The sequence below is a fragment of the Vigna angularis genome, chromosome 2 (assembly GCF_016808095.1).
Source record: "Vigna angularis cultivar LongXiaoDou No.4 chromosome 2, ASM1680809v1, whole genome shotgun sequence".
NCBI lineage: Eukaryota > Viridiplantae > Streptophyta > Magnoliopsida > Fabales > Fabaceae > Vigna > Vigna angularis.
This window is the reverse complement of record NC_068971.1, coordinates 11,528,085-11,543,940: the sequence shown is the minus strand read 5'-3', so window position 1 is coordinate 11,543,940 and position 15,856 is coordinate 11,528,085. Positions and strand designations below refer to the sequence as shown.

The 15,856-nt window shown below is 32.5% G+C and overlaps 1 protein-coding gene across 2 annotated transcripts; it reads left to right on the top strand.

The window, feature by feature from the left end:
• Positions 1 to 1,290: 1,290 nt before the first annotated feature.
• Positions 1,291 to 13,912, top strand: LOC108321356 (probable LRR receptor-like serine/threonine-protein kinase At1g06840). Of its 2 annotated transcripts, XM_052873772.1 has the most exons (21): positions 1,291 to 1,340; positions 4,016 to 4,117; positions 4,351 to 4,501; positions 4,640 to 4,711; positions 4,820 to 4,891; positions 5,253 to 5,396; positions 5,490 to 5,561; positions 5,661 to 5,732; positions 7,477 to 7,551; positions 7,757 to 7,825; positions 8,030 to 8,098; positions 8,548 to 8,616; positions 8,818 to 8,904; positions 9,250 to 9,318; positions 9,932 to 10,446; positions 10,929 to 11,084; positions 11,164 to 11,447; positions 11,802 to 11,853; positions 12,186 to 12,433; positions 12,791 to 12,925; positions 13,330 to 13,912. In XM_052873772.1, exons 2-21 carry the CDS (start codon positions 4,027 to 4,029, stop codon positions 13,678 to 13,680), a joined length of 2,853 nt encoding a protein of 950 aa, XP_052729732.1. In that variant the 5' UTR covers positions 1,291 to 1,340; positions 4,016 to 4,026; the 3' UTR covers positions 13,681 to 13,912. The 2 variants fall into 2 exon arrangements, with proteins under 2 accessions (XP_052729732.1, XP_052729733.1); XM_052873773.1 differs by lacking the exon at positions 8,030 to 8,098.
• The last annotated feature ends 1,944 nt before the right edge of the window (positions 13,913 to 15,856 follow it).

Sequence of the window (15,856 nt, the reverse complement as noted above, 5' to 3'; positions counted from 1 at the left end):
AACAATTTAATCGGAATAAAAGTAAGATTAAATGGTCCAAAATAGATAAAAACCAACCTGGAAATGCAAGGCGCAGAGGGAACTCTCACGGGTTCGCATAACTCCTCGCGGGTTCGCGTTTTGGTTAGTAAGTCCTTATTTTAAACGTCTTTTGAATGTCCGTTGTGGCGGGGGCCGGACGTCTATAATATAGTAGACGTCCGGTCCCCTCCAGGATGGACGTTCAAGAGGCTGACAGAGTAGTTCAACCCATCAGTCTCTTGAACGTCCGTCCTGGAGGGGGACGGACGTCTATATATAGTAAACGTCCGTCCCCCTCCAAGACGGACGTTCAAGGGTTTGACGGGTTCAACTACTCTGTCAGCCTCTTGAACGTCCGTCATGGAGGGGGACGGACGTCTATATATAGTAAACGTCTGTCCCCCTCCAGGATGGACGTTCAAGGGTTTGACGGGTTCAACTACTCTGTCAGCCTCTTGAACGTCCGTCATGGAGGGGGACAGACGTCTATATATAGTACACGTCCGTCCCCCTCCAAGACGGACGTTCAAGAGACTGACAGTAGTTCAACCCATCAGTCTCTTGAACGTCCGTCCTGGAGGGGGACGGACGTCTATATAGTAAACGTCCGTCCCCCTCCAGGACGGACGTTCAAGGGGCTGACAGGGTAGTTCAACCCATCGGTCTCTTGAACGTCCGTCCTGGAGGGGGACGGACGTCTATATATAGTAAACGTGCGTCTCCCTCCAGGACGACGTTCAAGAGACTGACAGTAGTTCAACCCATCAGTCTCTTGAATGTCCGTCCTGGAGGGGGACGAACGTCTATATAGTAAACGTCCGTCCCCCTCCAGGACGGACGTTCAAGGGGCTGACAGGGTAGTTCAACCCATCGGTCTCTTGAACGTCCGTCCTGGAGGGGGACGGACGTCTATATATAGTAAATGTTCGTCCCCCTCCAGGACGGACGTTCAAGGGGCTAACAGAGTAGTTGAACCCATCAGTCTCTTGAACGTCCGTCCTGGAGGGGGACGGAGGTCTATATATAGTAAACGTCCGTCCCCCTCCAGGACGGATGTTCAAAAGACTGAATCTTCAACTCTCCCGTCAGGCTTTTGAACGTCCGTTAGAGGGGTCGGACGTCTACTATATTATAGACGTCCGGCCCCTTCTAGGACGGACGTCTCCACACTCAATTATTTACATTTATGCCACCGGTCAATTATTTACGTTGGGGTTTTGGTGGACGGACGTCTATGGGGTGACGTTAAAGATCAATTCTGCACTAGTGAGTACAACCGAAACAACAAAAGTGAAGGGAAATCCTCTCCTAATAATAAGGTCTCTTTCTTCCCTTTAGTTCTAATTATCTATTTTTTCTTATTTTAAACATATTTTAATATTAGGCATTTAAATATAAGCTAAAAGTTAATATTCTGTATGAATAAAAGGTTGAACAATATATAAAAGAATCAACAAATATAGTATAATTAAATTTGAAGTTAATAAATGTTAAATATGATCTAATTTTTAAAATATTAAAAGTGAATGAGAAATTTTCGAAGAATTTTATGTGGATAGATGATATAAACTTGTACTCTATGTAGAAAATTAAATGCATATTTGAAATTAAGTTTTAATGTTAGACTTTCAAAAATATATATTAAATCGTTTTAAATATTTATTTGTTGAAATATACTAAACAACATTCAGTAGTAAAAGATACAAATGTTTAATTTAGTATTAACAGATATAAGAGAGAGAAAAAATGATAGAAGTTAGAAAGTAAACGAAGGTAAGACCAGAGAAAAACAATGAGAGAAAAAGGAAGAACAAAGAGTGAGAGAGGAAGAAAGAAAGAAGTTCTCTTGTAAGAATTTATGAAAATATTTTTTTTATGTTGCTAGATTTCTTTTCAGTTTTTTCTATTTGTAAACATATTCTTTACAATGGGTTTTATATTCTCTAAAATTATAATTACCTTGAAAATTCTAATTCAAACATCATGTTAAAATAAAATGAATATAACCTTTTTTTTTCTTTATAATATATGTGTTTATTTATATATTAAATATTCTCAATTATATAAATCTTGTAATATATTATACATATATATTAAAAGACTATCCGTTTTATAATATTTATATTATAATAATTAATTAAACAATAATATATAAATTAAATTAATAATTAATAATTATATAATAAATTTAAAATAAAATTAAATAATATTTATACATTAATTTAAAATATATAAATTAATAAACTAAAAAAACCCTACGGATGTGGATGTGGATGTGGCCACATCCGGATGTAACAGTTTAACTAATAACACATCCGGATGTGACAGTTTAACTAATAATAATATAAAAAATATTATAATAATATATAAATTAAATTAATAATTATTATTTTATTAAATAAAATAAAATTAATTTATATATAATTATTTAATAAATTTTTAAAAAAGTTAAATAATATTTATATATTAATTTCAAATATAATAAATTAATAAATTAAAAAAGAAAACTACGGATTAGCACATTTGTTTACTTAATAATATAAAAAATATTATAATAATTAATTAAATAATAATATATAAATTAAATTAATGATAATTATTTTATTAAATAAAATAAAATTAATTTATATATAATTATATAATAAATTTTAAAAAAAATTAAATAATATTTATATATTAATTTAAAACATAATAAATTAATAAGTTAAAAAAATAAAAAAACCTTACGAATCTGATCATATCCGTTAACGGGTGTGGCACATTCATTTACTTAATAATATAAAAAATATTAAATTAATAAACAAAAAACTGAAAAAAAACTTGAACGGATGTAGCATATCTGTTAACGGATGTGACATATCCGTTGAAGTATTTTTTCTTCAACGGATGTCGACATCTGTTGAAGAAAAAATGTGAGAGTGTAGGATATTTTAAAATATAAAAGATAGTTTTGAAATTTTCAAAAAATGTGGTGATAAAGAGAGCAATGTGGAGTAGTGTAGGGAGTAACCTCTTTATAAATCGATTTATTGAATGAATTGATTTAACTTATTTATGTAATTTGTAAGTAAGTATTAATTTATTTCAGCCACCTTACATAAAGAAATTATTTACCCAACATTACACTAAATAAGTATGAAATGATAAATGATATTGTAAAATTATTGTTCAAATTTGAAACTAGAATTCCATTACGGTTTTATTTTAAAAAAAGTTTTGAAAAATAAAAATAAAAAATTTAAACTTAATTTGATTTCGATTCCTTCTAAACAATAAACGATACAAAATTATTCAGTATAGTGAATTACCGCCTTCTCTATATATTCATTACAAAATAATAAAAAAAGAAATAAATAATTTAATTATTAAATAAAAATAATTAATATATCTTTAAAAGACATATCAACTATGTGAATTATTGAGTATTGAAAAAATTATTAAATAAAAATAATTAATATATATATATATATAATTATAAAAACAAATGAATTAAATATTGAAACCATTCATAAACATTATAAACATTTATGATAAAAAGAATAGAAAAATTCTCTTGAAATTATGATTAACTTATCTTGAATTTTATTAAGTAAATTCATATTTAACTTAATTTACAAAATCAAGTTTAAAATTAAAATAAGAATCATACTACTTCACTGCACTTATATGTTATAGTTAGTTTGGCCAAGTGGGACGTCAAGAAGCTACACAAATTAGCCAACTTTAAAGTTTCAAACTTAAGAAATCAACCTGATGTTGTATGAAGCTTGCTTTCAGCTAGTTTTTATATTTTCAAATTTCAGTGATGTTAGAGGGCCAAATGACAATATGTCACGGTTTCCATGCATTTTTTTTTCCGGTAGGGGTTAATTCTGCTTTGTTTCAAGAATTTTTATGCCAATGTCAGGGTTTTGAATGAACCACAATGAAACTTGTTTCTTACAATGCTTCAGTACTTCTTTCATTCACCCTTTACATTTCTTTTTCTTTCCAGGATATTCTCTGATGCCGACTCTAAGAATTCATGCATATGCCTTTGCTGTTTTGTGTTGTTTTATCATCTTTGCAGAAGCTTCTCAAACAGACCCTTCAGAAGGTGAATTTGTTAAGCCCTACAAAACTTTGAAACTTTCCGTTTCACTTTTTCCCTTCTAGCTTGTGACTTTAGATTCTATACTAGTGAACTTGGATTAAAATTCCTGTCCAGGCTGGAAAATGCAGGAGAAATTTGTAATCATGATGATGATATGTTTTAGTGTAATATTCTGCATTGCCACAAACCTATTGCATATACAACTCTTAACCTTGGTAGTTGATCTGTATTTGTAGTAAATGCACTGATAGCCATCAAGGAAAGTTTGATTGATCCTAAGAACAATCTAAGGAACTGGAATTCCGGTGACCCATGTATGGCAGAGTGGACTGGGGTTTATTGTTTTGATAGGGAGGAGGCTGATGGTTACTTCCATGTCCAAAAGCTGTATACATTATTCATCCTTCTCCTTTCTTTAACTCGTCCCAATTTCAATTTATTTTATTTAGATACTATATATGGAAGAGTTAATGTGCAGGGGATTAATATATTCTAATTATTTTCTGTTGTTTCACTTTTATGAAGCTACTTAATGACTATGAATCTCTCGGGAAGTTTAGCCCCACAGCTTGGTCAGCTATCTCATCTTAAGATACTGTGAGTTGTGTAATGCTATAAATTGTGGCATGGAAAGGCAAATAACGGTATCAGAGAAAAGGTATTATCATATGACATGCTAATATCCTCATTGTTTTATGCTTGAAGGTCTTTCATGTGGAACAATTTGACAGGCACAATACCGAAGGAAATTGGAAATATCTTGCCATTGGAACTCTTGTAAGAACATTACTAAAGCAGTAAAAGTATTAGTACAGTTCCTCATCAAGTTTTTATTTGCTTAATAGTTGTTTAAAAGATGGATCTTATTTGCTTTAGTGTGTATGCAGAATAAAATTCCTGTTGATATTGATGTGCTATGAATAAGCATATTGTATTTCTCTGAGACAAGATTGTTGTTCAGATCATCAGAGTCGAATTAATTGACTGAGTATACTTGGAAATTTTTGGAAAATAAAAGCTTCTGTGTGGGGGAAATTTCTGATTCTGATGTTCTGCTTTCTGAATGTCAGTGTTAATGACTGAACAGTAGTGATCATGCTGGTGCTCCTCAGTTATTTTTGGTATATTTTCTACGCAGGCTCCTAAGTGGGAATAAGTTATCTGGTAGTTTACCAGATGAGCTTGGCAACCTTTGGAATTTGGATAGACTCCAAGTTGATGAAAACCAATTGTCAGGTCCTATTCCGGAGTCATTTGGCAACATGGCCAAAGTTAAACATCTGTAAGCGGGTCTATGAACCAAATGCACCATAATCTCATATAGCAGCTAGATTTCTTACCTGTTCTGTTATCTGCTTCATTTGAATCTTCGCAGCCACATGAATAACAACTCGTTCTGTTGTCAACTTCCTTCCACACTTTCAAATCTGTCTAATCTTGTGCATTTGTGAGTATTGAAGCCAAATTTTTTCCATTGCATCTTGGGAAGCATGTCGGCAGGATCTTTACTAGTTTTTGTTGTCTCCTTTTTGAAATGACTTTTCAGGCTTGTGGACAACAATAACTTATCTAGTTACCTTCCATCAAATTTCTCTGTCTTACAACGGTTAAGAATACTGTATGTTCTACTTCCACCTTGTTTAGATTGTAGTATTTATTACTTGAGTTACTGTTGACATGCATTGCTTAATATTTAGTGTAGCATAAGTAGACGTGTTTAAAATCATTCTCTGATAAATAATGTTTTCAGGATGATGAAACAAGAACATTAATGACCATATAGGTACATGCACCTTGTCTAGGTTGTTTTGACAATTGAAGATATGCCTAACAGAAGAGCCATGTGGATACATCACAGGACAGAACTAAATGGCAACATAAAATTTCTGAATAGAATTCCATTCTTTCTTCTCAAGGACTCCCTACTCTTAGACTGATTTTTAGCATTTAGGAAATGATAGTCATGTCTTGCATGCATGGACTTGCTAACGCATGCAGGTACCTATTTCCTTAATGTTCAGCATGAAATCCTTCTTTTCATTTGCTTCTTACTTCAAAAGGGAAGCAACTCTATACAAAATGATTTGAATTATTAGTATAATCGACTTTAAACAACTGCTTTATGGAATTATGGAGTCCTATGACACGTTTGAAACCTAAGCGATTTGTAATGTATCATCAATTCATGTTCTTACTCTTTTCAATCCCCAAGGTAATTTGGTTGTGTGTAAACTCAATCCAATGACTAATAAGAGTTTCTCTTTTTTAAGCTATTTATGATTCATTTTGTGCTGTCCATGCCTAAAGTTGGGGATAAAAAGGGCAATAGAAGTCTTGGGTATAAAATAATTACAAAAATATTTTAGATGGGGAAATATGATAGCATACATATCACTAGCAGAGCCCTAGGTTTCATTAATAGGTAGAAAGATGCAAACTGATAAAAAAGGTATGTATATTGAGAAGTATTTAGTTTTTCTTTTCTTTTTAAAATGTCTAGCATGAATAGTCTTTTACAATCCATGCTTCCCATAAATCAATCCTCTACCTATATTGTACATGATCCATCCATTGATACCTTTCATTTTAGTTTCAGTTTTTATGTTTGTACTCACAGGTGCAGCCTGTAGATTCTTCCTTTCCATTTTTAGTGATGTTGTATCATGTAATGCAACTTATGCAACAGTCAACTGCAGGACTCCTGTGAACAGTTGAAGCATTTTTAGTTTGCAAAAGTGGTTCTTACTTCTAGTATTCAGCTGAGAATTCAAAAGTTTGTAGTCTTTTAGGTATTCTACGAAGGACTTTACGTGTATAATAGCACATTTTGGACGTCAGTTGGTAATTTTATGGACTAGTGAATATTTGATGTTTAACTAAAATCTTGTTAGGAATCTAAATGGGTTAAGTCCTACATAAGATAGAAATGAGTAATATATAAAGAGAAAGACCCACAAACCTATTATCTAAAGGTACTGTCTTAATCTCTTATACGGGTTTGTTTATGGTTCATTGGTATCAAATGTCCTAGATATATTCTCCAAGTATATATATATGGTGGAGATCTCGCATCAATAGTTTTGTATAACAGAAAGATTAAAAACAATCCTAGATACATCCTTACCAAATATATAATTAATCTCAATGAAACATAAGTTTCCTTAAAACAAGTGTCTTACCAAAAATAAAGCGTCCAGAAGTAGAGAAGGATATCAAAATCCAGAATTGTGTAATTATCTATTAAACATTGATGTCACTGTATAACAGCACTTTGAACGCTTTCATGTGTACTATAAATTTGTTAGAAAAGGGATTTTTACCAACAATTTATGATCTTGGCATTGACTTTTTTGCCGGTGCAGCCAACTTGATAACAATAATTTCAACGGGAATGAAATTCCTTCCACGTATGAAAACTTCTCCGGTCTAGTGAAACTGTAAGTACTTTTAGGATAAACACTTTTTTTTGTTTGTTTTAAATTTAATATAGCATGTTACAGGTACTTACTGACCATTTTTCAGTTATCAACAAAGTACTTGAGTTTTTATATCAAAAGATTATTTTCAACTGTTAATTCAACAACATACTTGTGATTATTTTTGTTATTTAAGCTTTATTTTTTTTTCTGTCTGACTGAACAGAACACTGAGAAACTGTAGTCTGCAAGGAAATGTTCCTGATTTCAGTTCAATACCAAACCTTAGCTATTTGTAAGTTAAAATATCAATTGTGGAGTTCTCTCTCTCTATATTGTATTTAATGAGAACTAGTAGGATACCCATGCTTACGCATGGGTCCCTCTTTTTTTGTTTTTACTTTTGTTTCAAAGTAAAATTGAATAAAATTAAAAAAAATATATATTTCATACTACTCATGTTTTAGTTACCAACTAATTTGATTGGTTCATGTTTTAGAGACCTTAGCTGGAATCAGTTTACTGGAACTATACCATCAAACAAACTTGCAGACAATATGACAACTATGTATGTTAGGTTATTTTATGCCAATAACCTAATCAAGACTCTCTTCTCACCACAACTCTCGAATAAAGAATGGAAAAGTATGCATATATGTATTAATGATGAATGAGTGAATCAGAATACAAGAATCACCCCCAAGGAAGCCTAACCTTCCTCCTCTGGAAAATATCCAGTCTGAACAAATTCTCCGATTTTCCCTCTCCCCCTACTTAGTTTATTATTTATACCCTCTCTCTCTTCTAACAACTATAACATATTACTCTCCTTACACGTGTCTCACACGTGTCTAACTCATTCTCTTTTATTCCTAACAATGTATGTAAATATTCAAGTTTTGTTTGTATATTTTGTATCTATGTTGGTTTGCCTTCATCAAATGTTAATTTGCTTAATCCTAGTCAACTAGCGATGATATATTTGAGTTTGATGCAGTAATTTTCTTGCTATTGCAGTGATCTATCAAATAATCTTCTCGAAGGACCAATTCCTCTAAGCTTCATATACCCCAATCTTCAAAAACTGTGAGAAGATATATACCTGTCAATATGTTTTTCTCGTTAAATTCATTCAATTATTTCATATCAATATCTTGAAATATCTTAAATATAACTGTCTATTGAAGAAGCCATCGTTTCCATCATCTCTTGGATTTAGTGAGACTTCTGTCCAAGTGAAAGTCTTTGTGCATTGGGTTGATGTTTTTGTTTCATTGTTAAACACAGGTCACTTGAGCACAATTTGCTAAATGGATCAATCCCTGCTAGCATATGGCAGGACAGGGCCTTCAATACTAAAGACAAACTTAAAATGTAACTTCTGAATCCAGATTACTGCTACAATATAAAGGAATATTAAGTTTTTTCATCAAATTAAATAACTTTGACTTGAAAGGGAGAATGATTTTTTATTATTATCATTCATACCTATTACATTTTCCTTACACTTATTTGTAACAATCTAATCTTCCAAATATAAAGAAATAAGGAAAAAATGTACTAAAAAATAAACTAGAAGATTCTATTGATATTTTCTCTAATTAGAAAGATTTTTCTCTAATTACAACAATTTGACAAGGAATTTACTATTGATGGAGTGTATTTTATATTATGTCGTTTTCAAAGTAAATTCAATTTCTTCTTCCTATCTGTGTGCAGCAATCTCGAAAATAACTCATTAGTTGACGTTTTGGGAAATCTGAATCCCCCACCAAATGTTACCTTGAGGTTTGCTCAATACATATGCTCAGTCTTTATTGTTCAGATCGTGTTCAAAATATCACATACATTTATGCTTAATTTTTAGTTCAAGTGTTTCATTTTTAGTATGAAAATAATTGTGACAATTATGTATAGCCACTATACATTTAATAAGAAAGAAATTAAAATGATGTTTTGTTTAATTAGTGTCATAAATTATAAGAAGCACAAGTACTTCTGTATGATATGTCTTGTCTTGTTGTAGCCATGCCAGATTCTACATGGACAGTTTGAATAGTTTTAGTTGTATTTTTATATATTTTCCCTTTCCCTTTTCAAAATTTTAGGAAATTTTTAGAATGACCATCTTACTTTATTTAAATATGATGAAGTAATAAAGTATAATTTCTAACAAGGAAGCTCTTGCTACAGTTTTTAAAATTATATGCTTGATTTATTTCCCAACAATTTCTCTTGCCATTTATGAGTTTCTTCTCGTGTTAGTTATAATTCAGTTTAGATGTTATATTATATCTGTGTCATGTTCTATCATTTTGAAGTTGCCATTTCCTAGTGTCCGTGTTACTCATATACGTGTTTTCCAAATATCTCGAGTCAGTTCTTTCTTTTTTCCTTGAAGGCTTTATGGCAATAAAGTGTGCGACAATTCTAACATAGAAAATATTGGTCAATATTGTGGACCTGGAGGAGATGAAGAACATGAAGTAGTCAGAAACCCAGAAAATGCATCAAATGTCTGTCCATTTCAAGATTGCCAAGTAGATAATTCCTATGAATTATATGTACCCTCTTTCCCAATTCCTTGCTATTGTGCAGCTCCTCTGATAATTGGATACAGGCTGAAAAGTCCAAGTTTTTCTTACTTTGCTCCCTATTTTTCAATGTTTGTATTATATATAACTGATTCCTTAAGCTTAGAACGCTATCAGTTATCAATATCTGCTTGGGAAGATGGAAACCGTATAACCATGTATTTAAAACTGTTCCCTTCATATGATTCCTACTTAAATATGTTCAACGAAAGTGAGGTCTCTCGTATTAAAACCACATTTACATCATGGGGATTTCCTCCCAATCATTTCTTTGGACCATATGAACTCCTGAGCTTCACTCTTGTTGGACCTTATGCAACTAGTAAGTTTCGTAATCTCATCACTTTATTATTGAATCTTATATGCGTAGCAAATTTATGCCATGTGTTGATTACACTATTACCATTGCAATCCATCAAATATTTGTTTTATGAATTTTGGGAACAAATTTCTTTTGCTACTTGTAGAAGTTATTGGCATTTTAGCATGCATAATACTGTAAGATTTCGCTATAAATTCTCTATAAAGCATTTTAACAAAGATGCTACTATAAATTTTATATATTTTAAGTATCACTGACAATTGGAAATCTGTTTTGATCAAAAGCCTTGTTTTAAAGTAGAAAATATTAATCTAATGGTATATACCTTATGTTTGTGACGTTTGGAGCACACACAAAGACAAGCTACCAAACCATATGCATCCTTCTTTGTACTTTGGTTATAGATCTCTCCTTTTAGTTAATCTGTTATTAGAATTTATTAGCCTTTGCCGAGTTTCTCTAATTTAACTTTCCTTTTATAGCTACTGATTCAAAGAGGGGTGGATCTAATTCACTCATATTGGGTGCTGCTTTAATATCAGCTGTTGCTAGTATTTTAGCAACATCTGCTCTAATCATTTTCCTGCTTTTTAGAAGACGTGCAAAATATCAGCACATGAATTCAAGGAAACATAAGTGTAAGTATTGTAAGTCTTTCTGCTAACGTCATTTTGATTTCCTTGAAGAATGGGATTCAAGGCCTATTTCTTTTTGCAGCCCCTAGTGTACACATTAAAATAGACAGTGTTAAAGAATTTAGTTTCATAGAACTGGCTATTGCTACGAAAAATTTTAGCAGCTCAACTATAATTGGCAAAGGAGGTTATGGAGATGTCCATAAAGGCATTTTGTCTGGGGAAACACTTGTGGCCATTAAACGAGCAGCAGAAGATTCCTTACAAAGCCAAAAGGAGTTTTTGACTGAGATTGAACTTTTATCGAGGTTACACCACCGAAATCTTGTCTCACTGATTGGATACTGTAATGAAGAAGAGGAGCAGGTATATATCATATCATATCATATAGCTAGTAACTGCACCTTTGTTGTCTGCATCATCTTTCATTTAAGCGTTGAAGAATTCAAATGTGAGAAAGAAATTGTTGTGCACAAAAGTCATAGCATAATATGCATTCCTCCACCAACTATTGAGGCAGTTGTGTTATGATATAGAAATTTTCTATTAGTGTCCCGTTTGTCTCCTTTAGTCTGTTTAGACCATTTCGCATGCTTGTTCTTTATGTTTATCTGGTTTGGTGTGTCTGTTCTGTTAAGCTCAATGGTGAGATGAAGTCATGACTAACTGTTTACAATTAGTAAATATTACTGTTCTCATATATTCTTTCCGATGGTTCAGATGCTGGTTTATGAATTCATGCCCAATGGCACCCTAAGGGACTGGATTTCTGGTATGTAATTGTTGAAATTTTCTGTATATGGAAATAAAAATAAAGCAACTTTAATATCTTCTTTATCTTAGTGCATATTATCTCTTTTTCTCCAAATATTTGGGGCAGACATGTTGAACAAAGGAAATCCTGGTAGGTAGTCAATGCTGAAGTTCATAAACTTTTTTTCATTCTATCTTTATAAGTAGAAACCAAAAGGGTAGAAGCGAAAATGTCATAAAGTAAAGACAAAGGATAGTGTAATAATGCAGAACTATGATTTTGAATTGGTGCTGTTTTCAGTGAAGCTAATAAGATATGATTCAAAGTTAATAGATACCAAACTGTGGCAGGTAGAACTGAAAAAGCCAAGGAAAGACAAAATTTTGGTATGGGGTTAAAAATTGCATTGGGTGCAGCCAAAGGCGTACTTTATCTTCATACAGAAGCTAACCCTCCTATATTCCACCGAGATATTAAAGCCAGCAACATACTTTTAGACTCCAAATTTACAGCTAAAGTAGCTGATTTTGGACTTTCACGGCTTGCATCAGAAGGATCTGGCACTAAATACCTGTCAACTGTTGTGAAGGGAACACCAGTAAGTTTGTCAAAGAAAATTTGGAATGATTTCAGTTTCCATATTGAAGACCTGAAGTTACATTGAGAAATTTCTGATATAAATAAATATTTCGATTGATACTATGCAATTTTGACTATTTAGTTATGAGATTTTCCTGGCTTGTTATATTCTTCTCTTCTATTAAATATTCTCATGTACGAGCCACTCCATAATAGTCAAATTCCACTTACCATTTAATGTTAGATGTAGTGTAGTTAAATCTTGTCCTATCATTAAATCGTATACTTTGGGCTGCTGCAATTTCTGTCCTTTCTTACCGACACTGAAAATCAATACAATCTGAAATATGACAATTACTTTGTAATTTGCCTGCAGGGTTACCTTGACCCAGAATATGTATTGACTCATAAGTTTACTGACAAAAATGATATCTATAGCCTAGGAGTTGTGTTTCTGGAGCTTTTGACCGGCATGCAGCCAATCTCACGTGGCAAACACATCATTAACGAGGTACTCTTTCTGTTACTTTTTCTGTCTGTCATTTGTGATCACCTAATCACAAAATATTGCATAAAACTTATCATGAAAGTTTGAGTAAACCATGTATGCATTGGCAGTATAGAACAGATTTTTATACTGATATCTAATTGCACATGGATACGTATGATGAGATTTTTCTTTTTGCAATAAATTTCACAGAAGTCATACCAACAATGATTCTGGATTGATGGACAGTATAAATATTTGTATATTGATAATGCATACAAATTAAACTCAAAATTTACTTTTTTGCTAGTACATTGTGTAGAAAAATGTCACATGAATTCTGATATATCTGATTTATTTCCATTCCATGTAAAAAGAAGTACTAGATAACTTACCAATATCATTAATGATACATAATTTGGTGTCAGGTTAATGCGGCTTGTCGATCTGGCATGATATATTCCGTTATAGGGAAAAGAATGGGGTTGTATCCATCAGATTGCTTGGACAAGTTTTTAACTCTGGCCCTCAGATGTTGCAAAGATAAACCAGAGGAGAGGCCATCAATTCTAGACGTGGTGAGGGAACTAGAAGATATTGCTGCAGTGCTATCACAAAGTGATGAAGCCAGATTCCCAGAACCCATAGATAATTCAGGTGAAATGGCACTCTTATCATCTTCAGGATCTAATGCAGCAAGAGAGGATCAACACAAGTACGCGTATGTGTCAGGAAGTAATCTTGTCAGTGGTGTCATTCCCACCATTGTTCCTCGCTAATAATGTGCTATGCCATACCAGTTTCCTTCACACACTTCAAATATGTAATTATACAGATTAATGCTAGCAAGTTTGGGTGTAAGCTATTTAATTTCTGTGTGCTTAGTCGAACAGTGAAAGCATTTTTTTTTTCATAATTACAAGTTTGCATGTCAAAATTGTTCCATATATGGCATGAACACTTTGTCTAGTAGTGCGGGGTTTGGAATAAACTTAAATGAATTAGCCATTATGGGTCTTATGGATAATTAATATATTAGTTGTTGGAGTCTTACGAGTAGTTAATGTACTAGTCATTTGAGTTTTATGAATAGTTAATACATTAGTCATTGAAGTCTTATGAGTAGTTAATGTGTTAGTCGTTTTTAGCCGTTTTTGTTTACTTTAAGTACAACTATTAGGAATGTGTGAGTCTATAAATTTTACTGTCGTTGCATGAAAAAAGCAGCAACATAGGTGAATCAGTTTATTCACATAGTAAATTTGTTGTCTACAAATTGGCATTCTTTGTGTGGAAAATATGGCCATTATGCAAAGAAGTGCTACTCATATAAATGTTTTCATAGTGGTAAGATTGAACATTTGGCTAAAATTTGTCAATCTAAAAAGGGAAGAGAAGAAACCACCAACTTTCTCACCGAAGATATTGAAGAGAACATGACGTTGTTAATGATGTCATAGAGATTGGATATCAATCTCAACTTGATAAGTAGCACAAGGGCGAGCACATGAAGCTAAATGACTTGGCAAGACAACCAAACACCTAAAAAAAACTTGGTGGAGCATGTAGATAGTTTGGTGGAACATGTAGATAGCTCGGTGGAACATTTGGACACCTCAAATAACTCAATTAGTGATGAAAGAAACAAGTATATTGTTGAACGTTTGCTCATCATCCAAGAATAAGTAAAGAAAGGAAAGGAGTTAGTGCATGTGCTACTCGGGATGAAGTATAGAAGAACTAAGGTGAAGGAGGAAAAAGTTTTAAATTTATGGGAGAGTTTTATTGGGTAGGGAATAAACTTGAATGTTTGGCTATTAGAGTCTTATAAGTAATTAATATATTAGCCGTTTGAGTCTTACGGCTACTTAATGTGTTAGTCATATTTTTCCGTTTTTGTTTGTTTTGAATACAAGGGTCAGGAATATTTGAGTCAATTATTGTTGATTGTATGGATAAGACAACAACATAATGAATTAGTTTATTTATATTTGTTGTCTACAAGTAGTAGCTGAAAGCAATGTAGTGTTGGTATCCAAGTGTGAGTCTAAGTCTCACATTCGATAGAAATATGAAATTATAGTAGTATATAAAGATGAAAGACCCATTAACCCATTGTCTTAAGGTTTTGGGTAAAGAGTGTTGTCAATCCCTTATATAGTTTGCTCATATGTTATTGGTGTTTGTGTAACACACACGGAACCTCATCTTAGATAGACCCAAAAGTGGTATCGATGGTTTGTCTTGGTGCCGACTCAGAAGAGTATAATGATCCCTATACTGAAAGTCTTCCTGGCAAAGGGTATCGAGGTAAGCTTGCGCTTTAAAAACCAAGTTGGAAGTACCTAGCCTTCTGATTTTGGATGCACAACATTGGAGATTATGGTGTAATTGTTCTCCGCTTTTGTAAACCTGCAAAATCAAAGAAAAATAATTATGAATCTTATAAAGCATTAAAATTGAATAATTTGGTCAGTATTACAGTATTAATTTATGTCGTCAAGACTGAGACACAAGTGATCATTTTCTCTCTATAATTGCAATAGCAAATGTTCTTCTTGAGATCTAGAGAAAATGGTCATATATGTCCCAATTTTAGTGGCATAATTGATATTGTAATGTTGCCTTCTGCAAGGAATACGATATTTAAGTTAGTACAGTTAGAGAATTTTATATTAATTATCTATGTTAAACTTCTAGCACCAGTCAGTCCAACTAAAAACGATAGGTGAAGAAATGAAAGGATGATTAACGTCATACTAAAGGGAAGGAAAGTCGTGATATATGTCTGCGTATGTTTAACTGTGGCTTGTGTTAGGTTTCTCCATAAAAGACACATACATAGAAAGGGATATCAGACATTCCAATTATTAAATTGTAGTCAACAAAGCAACATGTACAATGTTTCTAGAGACAATGTTTCCTCCCTACACATGAAGCAATAATCTTGTTCAC

What these genes read in the sequence shown, in the direction of transcription:
- LOC108321356 (XM_052873772.1), top strand. Translation starts at nt 4,027, where the DNA reads ATGCCGACTCTAAGAATTCATGCATATGCCTTTGCTGTTTTGTGTTGT. An exon ending in ACTAAAGACAAACTTAAAAT is followed by an intron (nt 8,905 to 9,249) that starts GTAACTTCTGAA and finishes ATCTGTGTGCAG; the next exon opens with CAATCTCGAAAATAACTCAT. An exon ending in CCACCAAATGTTACCTTGAG is followed by an intron (nt 9,319 to 9,931) that starts GTTTGCTCAATA and finishes TTTTCCTTGAAG; the next exon opens with GCTTTATGGCAATAAAGTGT.